Consider the following 21,316-nt stretch of genomic DNA (forward strand, 5'->3'; position numbering starts at 1 on the left):
TATATAAGTATCAACTATTGTAATGCAATCAATTAGTCTGAAAGGTCAGGATTAAATTATTGAGTTGTATTGTTGTCAGAATCACGGAGAAAGGATAAGTAATCCAAAGATATATGTTAAACGCCAACTTTTTGTCTATGGAAAATAATAATTTCTTGAATTTTGCATTATTTTTCTATATAGTAAGATGTTATTATTTCTTTTGTCCAGCGAAAGTGGCAAAATTACTTTTGGGACTGGTGTAATAAATAGCCTATTGCTTCTCTCTTATTAAATTAAAAACCAAGATGAGGGGCTTGTATGTAGGTGGTCCACTGAAGAATTGCGGTATTTTTGAAAATATATTTATCCATTGTGTGCTAATCATATTTGCCAGCATCTTGTATTTGTGCCAAATATAAATAGGAAAAATAAATGATAATTTATATTTATTTATTAATAGGATAAGTTGCAAAGTTATCTATTAAGAGTTTTGACACTATTTAGATTTTCATAATTTCTAAAAAAAAACAACCTTATTTATCATATTTTAATTCCCATTAACTTTTATTCATTCTCATATTTTACACTATGCTCTATGATTAACAATGTTGTTACAATTTTACCCCCCCCCCCCCTATAGAATCTTAACACTATTTTCCCTTTCTTAAAAATGACAAGGACAATAATGTTAGAATGCAATATAACCCAAAAAAAGCATAGAATAGTCAAGGCTATATATAATTATAAATGCCCCTTAATGAAATAAAAGACAATTTTTAGATACCAGCCTTCAACATATATTAACAGAGACACTCCTATTTCCGTTAGGTGACGAGTGCAGACTGACGGGTATACCCTAGTTATATCGTAACTGTGTTGTTAAAAAAATCTTGCATTGAAAATTTTGCTTTCCAATAAATGATCACCCAGTTATTTTCCTATTTTTGCACAATTTTGCAGCAAACTTCCACTGTAAAAAATGGTTTAATATGTGAAACTTTTTTTTAACAATTTTGTTTATTTTCCCTTTATTTCAATAAAAACAGCAATTTGAAACTTAAGTTGATATATTTTATGTTTTAGTTAGTCATGAAAGAACAAAAAATTAATATACTAGAAGTGTAACCATTAATTTGTTGGAAAACTCTAGCTCAACCATATACGTTTATTTTCTAAATAAATCTGACATAGATCTTAATGCAATAAACCAAACCGTTTTGTAAATGTTTAAAATTAGCAGTTTCTGTGTAGTAAAAGTAATCGCAAATATAGGTATTAAATATGGTATTTATTTAGGGTGTTATAATTTTTTTGCAGTGTGAATATTGCAAATAAGAATAAGAGAGAGAGGAGAGAGAGAGAGAGAGAGAGAGAGAGAGAGAGAGAGAGAGAGAGAGAGAGAGAGAGAGAGAGAGAGAGAGAGAGAGAGAGAGAGAGAGAGAGAGAGAGAGAGAGAGAGAGAGAGAGAGAGAGAGGAAGAGAGTTCACAAATGTTTGTCATCATTAACAAAATGCCACTTGGAAATAGACCATTGTAGTTTCACTAGAAAAAGATATTTTGCTAAATAAATGTTGTTTAAATCTAGTTAAAACAAGAATGACAATATCCATAAAAGCGAAGCTCTAAAATGGCAGGACAAACGAACATTAACACTTGTGGAGTATAAGAACTGAATAATCCGAATATAAAAGTCGATACAAAATTGTAAGTAAATTTGTTGAAAAACTTTTAATTACAGGACATACTTACATTTTTGTAAAAAATCCACAAAAACCAGCCAAACCCTTTTGGCTGCTTATTTTATATATATCTTATATAAGAATGAGCATATGTAGTATACACAGAAACCTATATGTAAATATATATTCCAGACTTGTCTTTTTTACTCTAAATGTAAAATAATGATTTTCAATTCGAGGAAAACGAAAACCGAACAGGAAAACAAATGGGTACAATTTCAGGAAACTAAAGGGATAAGACAATGGCCGATAAATTAATGTTCATCCCCAATGATAATACACAAAAATACCCCTTCTGTAGATTATAATTAGTGGTTGAAACATTGGGACACTCAACCAACTAAACCAACCAATTAAAATATAATAAATGTCCACAAAATTTGCTAAGCCAATAAATAAGAAAGCATTATTTTAAAACTATGGAGACTAGTGTAATAATCTTCAAATTATTTTTTGTGCTTCGCTACTTAAGGATGTTGTCATCCTTGTTTATTAATCTACTAATACAATTTGATAATAGTCATTTCTTTCATCGTATTATAAACCGCTTTTCGCGGATATAGAATGTACAATTATGAAATTAAAACTAGTTTTTTTAGCCCCGAGGTGACGAAGTCACCGGCTAAAAAAACTAGTTTTAATCTTATGATTGTACATTTCTATATTCGTAAAAAACTGGATATAATACGATGCTAGACATAGTTTTTTCGTATTCATGAGAACCGGTTCCTATCCACCGGATTCAAATTTGTGTGTTTTCCTTGACAGGATCCTCAAGAGCAAGAGCAACACTACTCAACAATATCACGAACATGATAAATCCATCAAAAAATGGCCGAGTAACGAACCAGTGAAGGCCAATTCGAACTCTGAAAAAAAGAAAAACATTATCAAATAATGAAATATTTTTTATTTATCGTATTATAGACAGCTTTCCGACGATAGTAAAATGCAAAACTAGTAATAATTTTATGATTTTTATTGCATTATTCGTGAAAAATTGTCTATTATACGAAACGATACATAGTAAACCGCTGAACCAATGTGGTTCTTTTTTTACAGGTTAGCTTCTTATTGGTCCTGGAAGGTTTAAAACTATTTTTGGGTTGAGATTTTACTATTTCAAAAACTAAATTAAAGAATGGGGGGATCGAATTCAACCCCCCAACCACCTCAAGTGTTCCTTAGAGGCTTCTAGAGGCGTAGCCGCTAGTCTTATATATATTATGTAAATGGTAAAGAAAATTTAGTTTTATGATTAAATCCTTGAAGAGAAAGTGAATAAATATACAAATAAAGATGTAGAAATATGCAATGTAAAATGTATTCGCTGTATGAAATGCAAAAATGTTGAAAATTTGAATCCAACATGATTACACTTTCTGCAAAAAAATGAAAATAGATTAGATAAAGAATGTGAAGCTGTATGCGTAAAAACTTTTAATAAGATTCTCAGCAGCGCAGCTGCGTTATAACTAGGATATGTTTGTCTATACGTCCGTCTGACCGTTTAATTTGATGAATTGAATTTAATCAGAATGCGTTCTTGATGTGCGTTTTTTTTTGTGTTTTGCATATCATGCATGTTTTAATGAATTTTTGACGTGTTTATAGCTGTAAGAGGATGTCTAAGTGTCTGTCTGTAGCTAAAAATCTCGCTACTACTTCTCCTTTACAGTAAGCCTTTTTATAGATACATGAAAGGTTTATACTATTTTTAGAGAGTTTACCTACACACTCCCACCCCTTCCCCCCACAAAAATAACAAAATTAGGTGGTCGACTTCCATCAAATGCATCTAGAAGCCTCATTCAGCTAGTTAATTAAATTGATTAAATGTGTTGTAAAATGTTATGCTGCGCAGATTCTACACAATATCGTCCTTGTTCGACAACTGTAAGTGCTGCTATTAAGTTTGCAAATTCTTACTCACAGTTTTCTTCTCCATGTTTTTGCTCACAAATTCGACTTCAAATATTTTATTGTCTTCTATATGTAAGAAAAAATATTTTTTTAGTAGCGAAGCTACTCTATAATTCTTTAATTGTTTCACATTTGTTTGAGTATGAATCGAAACACATGTTTACAAGATTTCAAGGATTAAAAACAGACGAACAGATTTGTATAGTGCCTATAAAAAATGACGTCATACTGGCCTATACAATAGGTCAATTAAAATCTATAATGGCTTGCCATTGGTAATTTATTCTGTGTATTGGCCTATCATTGGTTATTTGTATTGTAAGGCGTTATTTTTTATAGGCATTACAAATAGCTTCAACTATAATATAAAAAAAGTTACTTACGGGTTAGTGGAAGATAAAATGAAAAATGAGGAATAAGGCAGAATTGGTCTGTTCTCCTCCTCCTCAGGTAGTGCCTCCTCATCCTCCTCCTCAACTCCCCCACCCCCACCTCCACCTCCCTCACTAAAATAAAAGATATTATTAGAAAATAAATCTATAAATATATAGATGTGTAACCAGACAACTACCTGGATCACCCTGTTGGGGACCTTTTTCCGTGCTAGCAAATTGCTTTCTGCTCTTTTGTAGCGACTTGGCTGTGTTAATATTTCCAACGCTATTGGTTGATATTCAAAGACCCATTTGAAAATCGGCACAGGGTCCTCGGGATGAAGACATACAGATATTCAACCCCTTTCCAGTATGTCTTCGAAACCGATTAATATTCGGCGGATTAGAACTAGTTGTCAGCCATACTGAAAAAACATGTAGAGCATCGAATTACAGACAATTTTCCACAAATATAAAAACAAAAATCTTAAAATTAAAACCAGATTTGTAAGCGTTGGCCTTTAATCTTATAATTTTTCATATTAACATCCACGGAAAGCTGTCTATAATACGATGCGATAAATAACCTCTAATAGAATTGATATCCTATTTTTTGGGGAGTTTTTTTATCATAGAAATATTTTTTAGTTTTCAACAAATTAAGCCATTTTGGAGTTAGCTGCATTAAAACGTCTTAAAAATTTATTATGAAACAACTTCTAGCGCTACAAAAAAACGTCATACAATTTAAATGACCAATGATAGGCCAGTTTACATTTATATTAACCAATGTTAAAATGTATAGTGGCCTACCATTGGTCATTTGAATTGTATGACGTCATTTTTATGGGCTCTTTAAGCTGCTTTATTTGTTGTATCTATAGATATTTTATAAAGAAGCAATATTAGAGAATGCATAAAAGAAAAAGATGAGATAGAACAGTTTTGAATTATCCAACCTTTTTCCTGGATGATCCTTTGTTTCAATAACAATAACAATATAAAAAACAAGGATGACAACATACATAAGTAACGAAGCTCAAAAATGATGAGAATCTTCACTAAAAAATTCAGGTGTCTATCCTCAATAGGAGCTGAGAAAATCACGTTTCCCCCATAGCGTTACGGACGGACTGACGGACCGAATATAATTATAGAGTAGCTTCGCTACTAAAAAATATTAAGACGTGGGATAGGTGGCTGGGTAAGGGGGTGAATGAACTCTATTAGTCTTTAAGCCATCGAATAAAATAACATGGTTATGAAACTTTGGGTACCAGTGTAATTTCCCCTGTCAGCTAGATTTAGATCTTTCTAAATAACGAAATATTGTCGCAACCCTAACAGAAAATTCTAAGCACGCGCCTCATTAATATTCAGTTGTAATTAAAGGAAAATTGCCTAATTTCATATTTTTGTTGTTGAAAATAAGAAACTTAGTTTATTTTTGCCACAAGAAAAACTTGAACAAATCTATTTATGTTCAACACATGAAAATATTAGTATGAATACTAGCTGTCCGAAAACACTCAAGATGTCTAAAAACTCTTTAAAAGCTGAAAATACATTTTTACTATATTTCTACTTCTATATAACCCAAAACAGACATAAGTAGTATAATGTATACTAAATAAGTATATATAGTAAAGCCTATGGAACTAGTTATTCTGTTATATAAAGTAGTAAGCTTTTTTGTCTGTAGCGTAGGATCTCGCTAACTGCTGAACCGATATGGTTCTCCTTTACACTCAAGCTTCTTGAGATGGTTTTAGGCTATTTTTCTGCCTTTCCATATATCTCTAAGGAGAGCATCCAGTTGCTAGGGGCGTATACTATTATTTAAAGTACTAAGTTTTTTTTACTGCAGCTAGGAATTCGATAACCACTGAAACGATTAGTTTCTCCATTTAGGGAAGCTTCACATAGGTCTTGGGATGGTTTTAGGCAATTTTATTTTTCAGATTTAAGTCTTAGGATAGTTTTATTTTTAACCCCTTTCTTTCTCTACAAATACAATGCCTCTAAATGCTAGGGGCGCAGCCGCTAATTTAATTATAAAGAAATTATCATCTTTTTATACTGTATAAAGGCAGGGATCTAAAGGGATAAGACAATGGCCTATAAATTGATGTACATTCCCAATGATGATACACAAAAGAATAGTTTGATAGGCCATACTAACATGTGTATGTATAATATATATTATATAAGAATAGTTTGATAGGCCACACTAACATGTGTATGTATAATATATATCATATAAGAATAGTTTGATAGGCCATACTAACATGTGTATGTATAATATATATTATATAAGAATAGTATGATAGGCCATACTAACATGTGTATGTATAATATATATCATATAAGAATAGTTTGATAGGCCATACTAACATGTGTATGTATAATATATATTATATAAGAATAGTATGATAGGCCATACTAACATGTGTATGTATAATATATATCATATAAGAATAGTTTGATAGGCCACACTAACATGTGTATGTATCTATAATACAAAGTAGAACGATGTCTGTCTGTCCGTCTGTCCGTCTGTCTGTCTGTCCCTTAAGATCTCGGTAACCACTGAACCGATCGGATTCTACTCTTCAGGGTATCTACCTATTGGTCCTGTGGTGGTTTTAAGCTATTTTCTTGGGGGGTGGGACACCCCCAACCCCCCCAAAAAACAAACCCCCCCCCCATTTTTTTTTTTTTTTTTTTTGAAGAAGAAGATTTCCATGGTCCTTTGCGATTTTCGCCATAATTTTTTTTTTATCACCTCTTGGGGCAAAGCCCCTAGAGGCTAGGGGCGAAGCCGCTAGTAATATATATTGTATAAGAATAGTTTGATAGGCCATACTAACATGTGTATGTATAATATATATTATATAAGAATAGTTTGATAGGCCATACTAACATGTGTATGTATAATATATATTATATAAGAATAGTTTGATAGGCCATACTAACATGTGTATATATAATATATATTGTATAAGAATAGTTTGATAGGCCACACTAACATGTGTATGTATAATATATATTATATAAGAATAGTTTGATAGGCCATACTAACATGTGTATATATAATATATATTATATAAGAATAGTTTGATAGGCCATACTAACATGTGTATGTTTAATATATATTATATAAAAATAGTATGATAGACCATACTAACATGTGTATGTATAATATATATTATATAAGAAGAGTTTGATAGGCCATATTAACATGTGTATGTATAATATACAATATCATATAAGACTAGTTTGATAGGCCACACTAACATGTGTATGTATAATATATATTATATAAGAATAGTTTGATAGGCCATACTAACATGTGTATGTATAATATATATTGTATAAGAATTGTTTGATAGGCCATACTAACATGTGTATGTATAATATATATTATATAAGAATAGTTTGATAGGCCATACTAACATGTGTATGTATAATATATATTGTATAATAATAGTTTGATAGGCCATACTAACAAGTGTATGTATAATATTTATAATACAAAGTAGAATGATGTCTGTCCGTCCGTCCGTCTGAAGCTTAAGATCTCGGTAACCACTGAACCGATTGGATTCTACTCTCAGGGTATATACCTACTGGTCCTGTGGTGGTTTTAAGCTATTTTCTTTGGGGCCAAAAAATCCCCCCTATTTTTTTTTTGCAGAAGATTTCCCTGGTCCTTTTTTTTGCAGAAAATTTCCTTGGTTTTTTTTTGCAGAAGATTTCCCTGGTCCTTTTTTTGACAGAAGATTTCCTTGGTCCTTTTTTTTTGCAGAAGATTTCCCTGGTCCTTTTTTTTGCAGAAGATTTCCTTGGTCCTTTTACGAATTTCAACTTAATTTTTTTGATCACCTCTTGGGGCAAAGCCCCTAGAGGCTAAGGGCGAAGCCGCTAGTATATTATATAAGAATAGTTTGATAGGCCATACTAACATGTGTATGTATAATATATATTGTATAAGAATAGTTTGATAGGCCATACTAACATGTGTATGTATAATATATATTGTATAAGAATAGTATGTGGGGGAAGTGAATGGCAATATAGAGATATGCACAAAGCAACCAGATGGACACATTTCTAATGGGGCAGTATTCACTAAATAACCCAAGAAAAATGCATTTTATTATATCTTGTTTTAAAAAAGAATTTTTCTAACTAAAGCGTAGCCCGTAGAGAATAGGGTCGAAGCCTCTATTTTTGTACAAAGTAGTAAGGTTTTTTTGTTTAAAGACTAAGGTTTCAATGATTACTGAATCGGATGAGTTATCCAATTAAAAGAAGCTTTACTTAAGTCCCAGAGTGGTTTTAGGCTATTTTATTTTAAGATTTAAGTATTAAGATGGTTTTCAGTTATTTTTCATTCCTCGAATATAGAGCCCCTAAATCTAATATTTAAAGAATAAAGAACTTTAGTGAATCTGGGCCATGATTTTCTCTTTCAATTTTGTGTCTGTTTTTGTTTGTGTGCAGCTATTCATGGACCGTCAAGTAGGTAGACAGAATACAAATAGATTACTCTTACAAGTTCACTTCTAATTCTGGATATATGTATGTTTTCATTTATACATATTACACATACTTTTTAGTAGCGAAGCTTTTCTATAATTAGGGTCGGTCTGTCCGTACGTCAATACGGAACGGACAGCTTTTTTTTGTTAATTTAGGCATGTTGGAATTGACCTATCGATTTAAAACTTTGCATGATGATTCTTATAGTAGTTAGGTACGATTTTGAAAGCGTAGCAACTCTATAATCGTTAACAGAATGTCCGTATGTCTATTATAAACATATTATAAGCGAAGCATCTATATAAACAATTCCGAAAAATGTTAGTATGTCCTTAAACAATATCCAGTTTTTTTTAACAAATTTACTATCAATTTTGTTTCGTCTTTTATTCATTTATATTTTGATTATTCAGTTCTGACACTCTAAAAGTGTTATTGTCCGTTTGTCCTACCGTTTTAGAGCTTTGCTTTTATAAATGTTGTCATGCTTGTTATATATTAGTCTATAATATAAGTACACTGTACCGTAAAATGGCTTTTCTATGTCTACTTTGTACTAAAGTATGTTTTTCTTTAAGTACAAACTTAATAAATTCTTCTGTACTTTTAGTCCAACTATTCTAGGTAGGATATAAGAGTTATATGAAAAATGGTAGATCGTAAAAGAAAATGTTTTATGAAAATATTTATTTGATGCTATGTAGTATGAGAAGCCTAGATAGATTTTAGCTTGAGAGAGTTGGAGCTAACATATAGGAGAGGTGGAGCTAGCCAGGGATATAAAGGGATAAGACAATGGCCGATTAATTAATGTACATCCCCAATGATGATACACAAAGTTACCCCTTCTGTAGATTACAATAAGTTGTTGAAAAATTTGGGCACTTACTTAAATGAACCAACCAATCAAAACTTAATAAAAGTCCCCAAGGTTGTTATGCCAATATCAACGTCAATATACGACTTTAAGGACTAGTGTAATAACAGCCCAATGTCCCAATGCCCTGCCTGGGAGCTAGCTACACACAGCTCAACACAGCTAAGAGGCAAGAGATTAGAAATGCATTTAATCCAACTTTCACAAAAGGCCAGGATGGAAGGGGATGGGGAAGAAGCGATGGGTAAACCAAGGAAAGGGTTATTCATGTGGGTAGGGGGTGAAATATAATTTGCAATTATGAAAGCATTAGATTAGAAAGGTATATTTTCTTTTAGAAGGAATTTCTTGAGTTTTTACATTTCTTTGAGTGTTATTTATCGCATCTTACTATAGACAGCTTTCTGCAGGTATTAGAATAAAAACATATAAGATTAAAACCAGCCGAAGTCCCGGAATAACACATCTGGTATTCATTTTATTATTTTTATTTTAAATTTCGTGAAAAATTGTCTTAATGCGATGCTATGCATAATTTTTCAATATGGCTATGAGCCGGTTCTAATCCAGCGGATATCAATCGGTTACGAAGCCATACTGGAAAATCTTCTTATAATATCATAGTAGAAAATCATCAAAGTTAAAACCATATTAGTATCGCCTATCTTAGCCGGTTTTTTAGAGATATTTTGCTCCCCCCCCCCCAAAAAAAACAAAAAAACAAAACACTTATCTTATCTTATCTCAGACTATTTTATGAAAGGATTTTTGTGGCGACTTGTTTATATCAACTGCTATGCTAAATTCAAAGTGCTACTTATAATTAAATTCACAATTATAAATTTGAAAAGTCATTTTGTATGTATTGAGCCTCTAATTACCAGAAATATAAAGGGATAAGACAATGGCCGATAATCTGATGTACATCCCCAATGATGTTACACAAAAGTATCCCTTCTGTAGATGAAAATTAGTGGTTAAAACGTTAAAACACTAAAGTTTATGAACCAACCAATCAAAATTCACTATAGCCACCAAAGTTAATAACTGAACGAATAAGAAAGCGGTATTTTAAAACTTTGGGGACTAGTGTAATAATCAGCCCAATGCCCCCCCCCCCTCACTGTCTAATTACAGACTAAAATAATAGTTTTCTATAAACAATTTCTAAGGATATAAAAGCCTACTTAAGTTGGTGCAGTATAATGCAATATATATTTATATCATTGATATTCTTCTCATTCAAGGGCGTACACACGATTTAGAATTAGGGGAGGATTAAACGCTTTAAACAGTTGTAAATCTTCTCACCAATTAATGTACAAATATAGATGTATAACCTAGACAACTCCTGACCCCGGGGGACCTTTTTCGTCTGCTAGAAAATTGCATTTTGCTAATGTAGCGAAGTGGCTGTGTTAATATTTCCGACGTTACTGGTTTATTTTCAAAGACCAAACTGAAAGTCAGCACAGGGTCCACGGCGTGGGGACATACAGTTATTTAACCCCATCCCCCTCTATTGTTTTAATCTAATCTCTCACCTACCCAAATATTTTGATCTTCCCCCCCCCCTAGAGAAAAATCTTTGGGTTAATGAGGGGATTTACAAATTTTTATGTCTTGCGGGGGCGACATTCACCCTAACTACCCTCCCCCACCCCATGTGCACGCCACTGCACTGAGCCAAGGTTAATGAAAGCATGTAAAATAATGTGTAATGTGGTGTATATGCATAATGTAATAATAAAAAGAGCAGGAATAAATTAAATCTGAGTGAATGTATATTGAATATATATAATAATAATATATCAGGTATCTATATAAAAGGATAAGACAATGGCCGATTATTGATGTACGTACATCAACAATGATGATACACGAAATTACCCCATCTGTAGATTAAATTTATTTATATACTCAACTTTATAAACCAATAAAAATTCAATGAAGTGCCCAACGAATAACAAAACTTTATTTTAAAACTTCCCCCTTCCCCTTATAAACTTAGATAAAAAAGGACTTTTAGGTAGTTGCAACCAAATAAATAAGATCATTGTAAAAATACTTACTGTATAATCCTTTTAAAATATAATAATAATATCATAATCTAGGAGCATCTGGATGACTTTACGTACGTCTGTATAAGGCAAAATATATAAATGATGCCTGGACTGATTAGGAATTGTAATAATGGCATTAATAAGAATTAAAACTATTTGTAAAAATGATTTAAAATGTACAGGAAAACTTTTTATATACACTACCCCTCGTCAAATTATTATGACCCATAAGTTTCTATAAGAATTGCATTCAAGTTCATTACACTTTTAGCTAACGGCGAAGTCATATATTGTAAAAAAAACTTAAAAGAATGTAAAGAACTGATGAAATAGAAATGACTTAATAAGTTTTCTTATTCTTTTTATCTTTTTCATTCAAAATGAATAAATAATAATGTAGAAAGAAAATGCATTTTTATCTGTTTAAAATCCCAAAATTACACATAATCTTACTTACCTAGCCTTTTTAATATCTCTACAATTGCAGATTTTTTATCCTTTGTCATATTAAAGAAATAGATATAGTGTATCTAGAAAATCCATCTGACCCCAATTTTCGTCAAATTTAAAAGGGAATTTTTTGCAGACAAAAACCGTTGTTTACATTTTGTAATATACGAGATACGTGACGAAATTTGAGACGAATTTTTTCGACGGTATAATTTTTAGAAAGCTACCTTTATTGAAAATTTTTTATAACTAACTTATTATGATTTGTTATTAGCTGCACATTAAAAGAGGGAAAAAAATTTACTTTAATTAATTCACCAAAGAAAAGCTTTATCCTAAGATATGCGTCAATTTATAGCTGACTCATAATGCAAACAAAATGAAAAAAATAGGCATTTGATAAGATCTGTAAAATATTTCTACCAAATGAGATGTCTTGAATGTACCTTTAGTATTCTCCTATTGGCTGATTTAGACAGTATGTATCTCTAGAGTATCTCTATCTATTTAGGATATTAAATGATTTAAATTGATTTATGGGCTATGCACTTTTTTCTTCGTGTTTAATAATAAAAATATATAAAGATATTACACAAATTTTAATAAACTTTACTTTCTAAGTTTTTTGTCAATTGTCATGGTAGTTTTGCAAGGATCTAAAAGGGCAAGATAATGGCCGTTAAATTAATAAACTTATCCAATGATGATACATAAAATTACCCCTTTCGTAGATAACAATTAGTGTTTGAAATGTTTGGACAATCAACTAAATAAAACAACTAATCAAAATTCAATAAAAGTCACCAAAGTTGTTTAGCCAGCGAAGAAGAAAACGTTATTTGTAATAAACAGCCTATTGTCCCCTCCCTCCCTGGTAGTATTGTAAGTGCAGGTATAGCAAAAATGGTTATAAACAAATAAAAAAAACTCCTTACCCCATAGCACTAGGATCTATAGCGCCCAGAGCCGCCTGTTCGGCCATCCGCGCCGCCTCCTCCTCCGCCTCTTTCCTCTCTTTCTCCGCCTCCTCTGCGGCGGTCAACTCTGCCGCCTGATCCAGCGAGTCGCAGGCAATAGCCAAGAACACATTGAGTAGAGTCCAGTCACCACACAGGAGAAGGATGACAAAGTAGATACCATACAGGGTGCCACCTCCCTCCCGGCCACCCTTTGACATTATGGCAGTGTACATCACTTCATTCCAATCCTCCCCAGTCAGCACCTGTAACAACAAATATTAGTTGTATATCGCATCGTATTATAGATAGCTTTCCTCGGATAGCAAAACGGTACATTATAGGATTATTTAGGTTTTGTTAGCCCCTAGGGGTCGAAGGCCCGGTCTAACAAAACTGGTATAAATTTTATGATTTTTCATTTTACTCTTCGTAGAAAATTTTCTATAATAAGATAAAATACATGATTTTTCAGTAATTAATATCCTCTGGATTAGAACTGGTTCTCACCCATAATGGAAAGACAATTAAAATATTTTGATAATTACTCAAGGCGGGGTTTTACTCCCCTTTTATCAAACTCTGAATTAAACTCTGTTTAGGTAGATTTTAACCAGGTGTCGGAAGCCGCGCGTCAGCCGTTGATAAGCCTCAAGTATATCAACCTTTTACAATTTTAAAAATCAGCTGAAAGTCTAATCCTGACCCTTAAACGGGTTTAAATTTAAACCTTACACCTATTTTCTGCACCCCAGATTCTAAGCCAATGCAGAACTTAATATAATTATGTTATAGGTATAAGTAAAAAAAGTAAAATACGGCAGATGGTGACTGTGGGCCCGTGGGGGTAGGATGCAGCTATTTTAAGATTTGTTATCTGAGTGTGGTTTAGAAAGGGTGTGTCTAATGATGGCTGAGGCTCAATTTTTTCCTCCAATCTATCCGTTGGATTAAAGAGTTGCATAGCTTCTAATGAGGCTATCTTAGTGACTAAGAAACCCGCGCGGTTTAATTAAAAGTCTTCGTTGGTGGCTTAGAAAGACTTGAAAGGCTTCGATATGCCAAACGGGGAGTAGTAGCTGTAGCTGTTGCTTCGGTTGCCGAGCCCTTTTGGGAAGGCCCAAATATTGAAATCTAGGGGGTATGAGGACCTAATTATATATTATAATAATTTAGATACCTAAGCAAATATTAATGTCAACATTAAGCAGTAGAAAAAATATCATTTATGTATGTATAACATAATATAATATAAACCTTAATATAATGTTTTCATTTCTGTAAAAGGAAAAATATGTCCATTCAAAGATTTTTTCTAAAGTTAATGTGAAAGACTTTTTAGTAAAATGATATTGAAATTTTTAAAAAAGCACTCTATAAGTGAACTTGTCTGTCTGTCTGTCGTTAATCATAAACTTCGATATCATAAACTTCGATATCATAAACTCTCTCTCTCTCTCTCTCTCTCTCTCTCTCTCTCTCTCTCTCTCTCTCTCTCTCTCTCTCTCTCTCTCTCTTTATACTCTTAGCAGCTCCTAGTTTCAAATACTTCGGACATATATATGTATATGGATGATCTGTTTTAATTGATCAAACTCTATGATGAGAATTATTATATCATATACTTGTGTTGATAAACTTTGTAATATAGCGCAGAAGATTTTCACTGAGGAAGACTAAATATATGACTTTAGCTAGAAGAATACTATAAAAAAGGTCTGAAAAATCTTTCAAAATTCTTAAAAAAAAAAAATTATCTATTAGATGAACTCATAAGTTTTTAGAATTAAGATCTTTATCAAAGAATTAAACCTATGTATATCTTCCATGGAACGCTAAACTGAAAAAGTCATCTTTTGGAAAAAACTAAATTGACTGTAAAATTTAAAAGAAATAAAAATATACATTTTAGAGTGTTTACTCTGCCATACTCCAGAGCAAAGCAAAAAGTGGATTTTATAAACTAAAGGACTTTGTGTGTGTGTGTATGACTATGTGTGTGTGTGTGTGTGTGTGTGTGTGTGTGTGTGTGTGTGTGTGTGTGCGTGTGTTTGACAGACATGATAAAACAAATTTGTCCAGGACATGTCCTAAATATTTTATTTGTCTTTAGAGCTTTTATTAATTAAAATATATTTTTGTCAACAAAGTAAAATGTGGACAAACATATTAATGAATTAAGAGAACAGTATCTGTAATGCAAAGTAGCTTGATGTCTGTCTGTCCGTCCCTTAAGATATCGGTAACCACTAAACCGATTGGATTCTACTCTTCAGGGAATATACCTACTGGTCCTGCGGCGGTTATAAGCTATTTTCTAAGACACCCCCAACCCCCCCAAAAATAAAAAAAATCCCCCTCAATTAAAAAAATAAATTAATTTGAATGAGAGGTACTCGATTTTTTTTAAAATTACCTCTTGGGGCAAAGCGCCTAGAGGCTAGGGGCGAAGCCGCTAGTAATATATATAATTTAATAAGATATTTAAAAAAAAACATCTATTTAAATCATTTATACTAAAGTAACAGGATGTCTGTTTGTCTGTGTGTTTGTGTGTCTGTTTGTATCAAACGATCTCGCTGACCGCTGAACCGATCGGGTTCTCCTTAACAGCATAGCTTCTCATAGGTCCCGGGAAGGTTTATAACTATTTTTGGGGGGTAGGACACCTCCACCTCCCCCCCCAAAAAAAGAGGCCTCTAGGGGCGTAGCCGCTAATGACTAATAAACTAATAAATAGAAGTGTTTGTTGTTCTGTGTTTGTGTTGTGTGTGTAATTGTACCAGTCTATATAGGAGTAAGCATGCATACGTGATATTATGACAATAAAAGATGTAATTTTTAAACAAATGCTTTTAAAGAAATTTACAATGAGGAAATTTACTTATAGAAAGACAGGTCTACGAAAGATATTCTTTATAGAAAAGTTGCGCTATTAATAAATAAATGATATCTGTTTTTACTGCCTGAAGAAAATAAATTTAAACATTTTATATACTTTTCAATCTTGAAATATATTTGCTGAGACTTTGCTCTAATCTATTTATTCTAATAGTAATTTTACAAATTTATATTTAAAATCATTTCTGTAGTTTCCTCTCCCCACTAAGATCCCCAAAAATATATGAAGCTTAGACGTCCTTGTATCAGACAGACTTAGACAACCATACCCGGATAACAGTACTAAAACGTATTCATAAAAAATTTAGGTATAGTCCCTTTCATGGCGACGCCTCTTAAGGGGCGATTCGTCGTATTTTCAAAATGGCTTTTGGCCCCGCAGGGGCTATACATAGGAGAAAAGCTACTGCGAAATTACGAAGAAACGCCCCTTAAGAGGCGTTGCCACGAAAGGGACATACCCAAAGTAGCTTTTAATTTAAGATAAAGACAAACCCATATATAAATCTTATGATTATATTCCTTTGTTACTCCTTGAAACTTTGTGTCTGTGAACGAAACTTTTATTCTGCACAAAATTAATCTTCATTTAGATACATTAGTAATTTTATCCTCAACTTTTAATTCTATTAACTTTTTATTTTCTCTGTTGATGGTCTAATTTTGTTGGCTAATGGCCAAACTTAATTGAAATAAGAAGTCGGCTCAAATAGATCTTGGAGTACGAAATTAAATCTACTAAATTTGGATAGTTGCAATTTTATATTATCTCATTCTTGATCTTGATGAATAAGTTTTATGTCGCTTTTGTTCAACATTCTAAAAAGGTGTTTTTTTTATTTCTTTTTCCACTAGGAGTTGCCGAAATATTCTTAATCGAAATTTTAGGTCGGCTGAATTTGAGTTTGTGTACATAGTTTCCTCATTCATCTCAATATTTACTACTAGCTAAAAAAGCTTCAAACTTCCACAAAAAAATTAAAATTTTCGGATCTACTGCAGTTCATGGTAAAATATTGCTGGTAACGAATGCTTCCTGGTTTCTGGCAATATTACAAGATTCCTGGATCCAGCAGCACGCAAATTCCCCTAAATTCTAAGTTCCTGTTAGCTGGCAATCTGCAAATTTTCCAGGTTACCAGCAATGAGAGAAGATTACTGGCTTACAGGAGTTTTTACCCCATACCCCTTATCACATTTTCTTAGGGGGTAAACAGCAATGATTAATAAGGGACAGTTGCTTCAATTATTTTATTAATAAAGGTGAGGGAAGGGTATAGGAGAGTTGGGTCTTTACCTATAAATTTAACTGTTTCTATCTTAATATCCACTTTCGCGCCAAATTTTGGCGCGCCTTTTTATTTTTATAATATATTGAAAAGTGGGGGAGATAAATTCGGAATTTTCATCGTATTAATAAATTAATTTTTTCTAAGTGAGGCTCAGAAATCAAACAGTAAAACCAACGATTTTGAACGCCTATACAATGCAAAACTTAATACCAGCCCCTGTAACATAAAATAACCTAATTATAAAAAAGTGCTGCGGCCAGGTTTGATGGTTTAGTTGGAGGGGAGGGGGGGGAGGGGACCAAAATTAACAAAATTGAAAAAAAAATTTAAGAGGATAACACCAACAATTCTAGTGGCGTAACTGTGACATACAGACCATGATAAGAAAAGCTTCACTCTTAATAATTCATATATTGGTAGATATTTATTTAAGTGAAACCATGAAGGTAATTAGATTATGGCGGGAGATTTTTATTTCAAATAATTCTATTGCCTCCCCTTTTTAGACTTCCAAATCAACTAAAATAGTTAAAAACCTTCCCAGGACCTATTACCCTTAAAGTTTTTCCTGACTACTTTTATATTGTTACTTTTTATGCCTACGTAAACGTTGTATTATTAACTGTAGATAAAAATCAGAAATACGGAATATTTGTTTATCATATTTGTCTTGTCTCACCCCACACCTCTCTCTAATTCATTATTTGTTTTTGATCAGTTTACGGTTTTTAATTTACTATAAATTGTTATAGAACGGAGCAAAATTTATACCTTATCCTAACTCCCACAATTAGTACAGAGAAACACCACTACCCTCCCTTCCAAATCAGACAAACATGCCAAAAAGCCACTTCGAGTAGAGTGAATCTTACAAACCTCTAATTGTAGGGTAAGTGTATTAAAAGGGAAATGGGAATTAAAAAGGGAAATATTGCTTTTTAACAGGAATATTTCAAACATGCCAGTGGCCAGGAATATGCATAAATTGCCAGCAACCAGGAAAGTTAAACATTGGTAGCTCCAGCAATATTTCTTGTTATGCTAGATCCAGGAAGCTTCTAATATTGCCAGAAAACAGGAAGCACTCGTTACCAGCAATATTTTACCATGAACTGCAGTAGATCCAAATTTTCAATGTATAATGTATACATCGCTTTTCCTCTTGACCGGAGTAGCTGAAAAAAGGTTTTGCACAAATTTGTGTTATCTGCTGTACAACTTCGGAAATTAGGGAAGAAATAGGCAATCCATTTTCAGTTGATCTCGAAATTTTGATTAGGTAAATAAAAATCAGGGCTCGGCATCCGCGCGTCAGCCGCGACAAAGCCTCAAATTTAAACCCGTTTGTGGGTCAGGTTTAGACTTCCAGCTGATGTTTAAAATTGTTGAAATTCTTATAAAAACAAAATTTTACTCTACCTGAAAGACAGTGAGCAAAGCGTTTATAATTGAGTCAAAATTTGACGTTGGCGTCCCTTCTGGAAAGTTGAGCTGGCCGCCAAAGAACTGCATGCCCAGCAGGGCGAAGATGAATATGAACAAGAAGAGAAGGAGCAGGAGGGACATAATGGAGGAGAGGGCGTTCATCAGGGCTATCACAAGGTTACGCAGTGGAGACCAATATCTGAAAAGTTTGTCACAAATTAGAATAGTAATTTCTATATCAACCTCAGTTATCCCCACTTATGGTTCTCAAAAAGCCCCAGTGAAATAAAAAAATATAAGGATAAAAATTATAAATTAATGAGTAAGAAAAGCAACATTTCAGTTTACATGTAAGATGCAATGCATGGATCTAAAGGGATTAAACAACGACCGATTAATTGATTTAAATCCCCTAATGATACACAAAATTACTCCTTCTGTAGGCTTCAATAGGAGGTTTAAACGCTTGGACGCTCTACTTAATGAGTCAACTAAATTCAGTTGTTTAGCTAACGAATAGGAAAACGTTATTATAAAACATTTGGGACTAGTATAATAAACAGCCCAATATCCCCTCCCTCCCTGGATGCCATGTTCATTAAATAAAAACTTACTTTGTAACTTTAAAAACTCTAAGAAGCCTGAGCGCCCTCAAGCCGGACAGACCAAAGGACCCGGCCCGCGGCTTAAAGTTGACCCAGAACACCTCGAATATGGAGCCAAAGATGACGACACAGTCGAACTTGTTGAAGGCGGAGTCGAAGTAGTTGGGGCCCAGCGCGTACATTCTGATCACCATCTCAAACACGAAGCCGCACAGGAAAAACAACTCGGCATAAACTGAAAATAAAACAAATTAGAACCGGTTCTTAGCCATATTAAAAAATCGTGTATAGCATCGAATTGATACACGATTTGTTAAAATAGGCCTTTAGACCCTCGGGGCTCACAAAACTGGTTTTAATCTTAATGATTTCTCATTTCAATATCTGCGGAAAGCTGTCTGCTGAATATTCAGGGTTCAGCAGAGATCTACATTTTGGAAAGGCATTTTAGGCAATTTATTACTTCAAATTTTAGTCCTGATATGGTTTTAGGCTATTTCTATGGACTACTCTTCAACTTGAAAATGCTAAGAAGCAGCTGTTAGTTTAAATATAAAACATTAAAAGTTAAGTTATAAAAAAAATAAAGAGGGGCACGAGGCTAAAACAAAAGAGAACGTTTTTATTAATGTTGAAGTGGGGTTGGTGGGTAGTAACTGTTTATGCCATGAACAATAAAAAGAATGCAGTTGCAATATTTATTCAATTCTCTTTTCTTTACAAATATACTTCTCTGTAAGTTCAAGGTCGAAATTAAATTGCCCCCCCCCTCTCCTCCCATCGGACTTCCCTTTCCCAAGAAATTTTTTTTGGCAAAACCGCAATCAATATTTTAGAAAATAATTCTTTTCGAATATATGATCTATTTGAAATAGACACTATAAAAGAGAACTTTAATATTTTATAGTATAAAATCAAACATTTTAGAAAAAGAATATTTGAAAATGGTGAATATCTTGAGCCTAAATGGACGACCGTCCGTCAGAAAACCCTAATTATAGAGAAGCCAGAATATTTAAAAAGCTGACATGATTAGATTTCTTGTATTTTTTTTCTAAACTTTAGAAACTATTCTAGAATATAAAAGTCATCCATTTGTATTAAAAAATAATTTTAAGGTAAATTTTTGAATATTTTTTTTTATTATTTTGTATCGCCACCTAGCCTCTGAATATTGCAAAAATGCATAATTTGCTAAAAAAAACTGCAGTAACAATAATCCAATGGTTAAAGTTGTATCAATTGGTTGAATAAAAAGCAAAACATGTTCCAAATTATCACAAAAGTTTAGTCTACTTTTACATTTAAAAACAAAACGTTGAATAGTTTTGGAAAGATAGAATCCAGGACAACGAAGCAGCTTATGGTGCCTAATAAAAAATGACGTCATACAATACAAATGACCAAATGGCCAGTATACATTTTACCATTGGTCAATTACATTGTTTTATACTGGCCTATCATTGGTCATTTGTATTGTATGACGTCATTTTTTAATTAGGCACTATAAGCTTCTTCAAGGACAACTGAATGCTATATCATCAGCTGAAGCAAAATTGCCACGAAGTCTTTCAGTAGGGCTGCCCCGGACGGACGCACTGACCTAATTCCTAATTATAGGAAAGCTTCGCTTTTAAAAATGATTATCAAACTGCAAAGACACAAAAAAAAATGTAACAAACATATATCTAGAATTTATAAACGAATTTAGGCATGTTAGAATTGTCCTATAAAGTACAAACCAGGGACGTCCAGGCTTTTAATTTTGAAGGGGGTAAAATGAGGGTTTGTAAGATTTAAGAAGGATAATCTAATATATTTATATTTATTTTAGGGGGGTAAAGTGAGGCGTTTCAAAGTGTGAATGGGGTAAATACCCCTTTATCCCCACCCTTGTACGCTATGGTACAAACTTAAAGATTAGGCACATTTACATCTTTTTTCTTATTCATTCGAATCCGGTGGATAGGAACCGGTTCTTATCCATACGAAAAAACTATGTCTAGCATCGTATTATATCCAGCTTTCTACGAATATACAAATGTACAATCATAAGATTTAAACCAGTTTTTTTAGCCGGTGCCTTCGGCACCTCGGGGCTAAAAAAACTTGTTTTAATCTTATAATTGTACATTCTATATCCGCGGAAAGCCGTTTATAATACGATGCGAGAAATAACTATT

At 32.8% G+C, this 21,316-nt stretch overlaps 1 protein-coding gene across 1 annotated transcript in view; it reads right to left on the bottom strand.

The window, feature by feature from the left end:
* Positions 1 to 21,316, bottom strand: part of LOC145317667 (voltage-dependent calcium channel type A subunit alpha-1-like) — a 149,400-nt gene that overhangs the window by 73,221 nt on the left and 54,863 nt on the right. The window contains exons 12-16 of the mRNA XM_080158828.1: positions 19,143 to 19,368; positions 18,523 to 18,727; positions 12,890 to 13,176; positions 4,029 to 4,151; positions 2,481 to 2,591 (exon numbers count right to left, since the gene is read on the bottom strand). Of these exons, the coding sequence (XP_080014954.1) occupies positions 2,481 to 2,591; positions 4,029 to 4,151; positions 12,890 to 13,176; positions 18,523 to 18,727; positions 19,143 to 19,368 (952 nt within the window). The remainder of the gene's footprint in view (positions 1 to 2,480; positions 2,592 to 4,028; positions 4,152 to 12,889; positions 13,177 to 18,522; positions 18,728 to 19,142; positions 19,369 to 21,316) is intronic.

The sequence above is a fragment of the Acartia tonsa genome, chromosome 4 (assembly GCF_053477335.1).
Source record: "Acartia tonsa isolate MP-2025a chromosome 4, ASM5347733v1, whole genome shotgun sequence".
NCBI lineage: Eukaryota > Metazoa > Arthropoda > Copepoda > Calanoida > Acartiidae > Acartia > Acartia tonsa.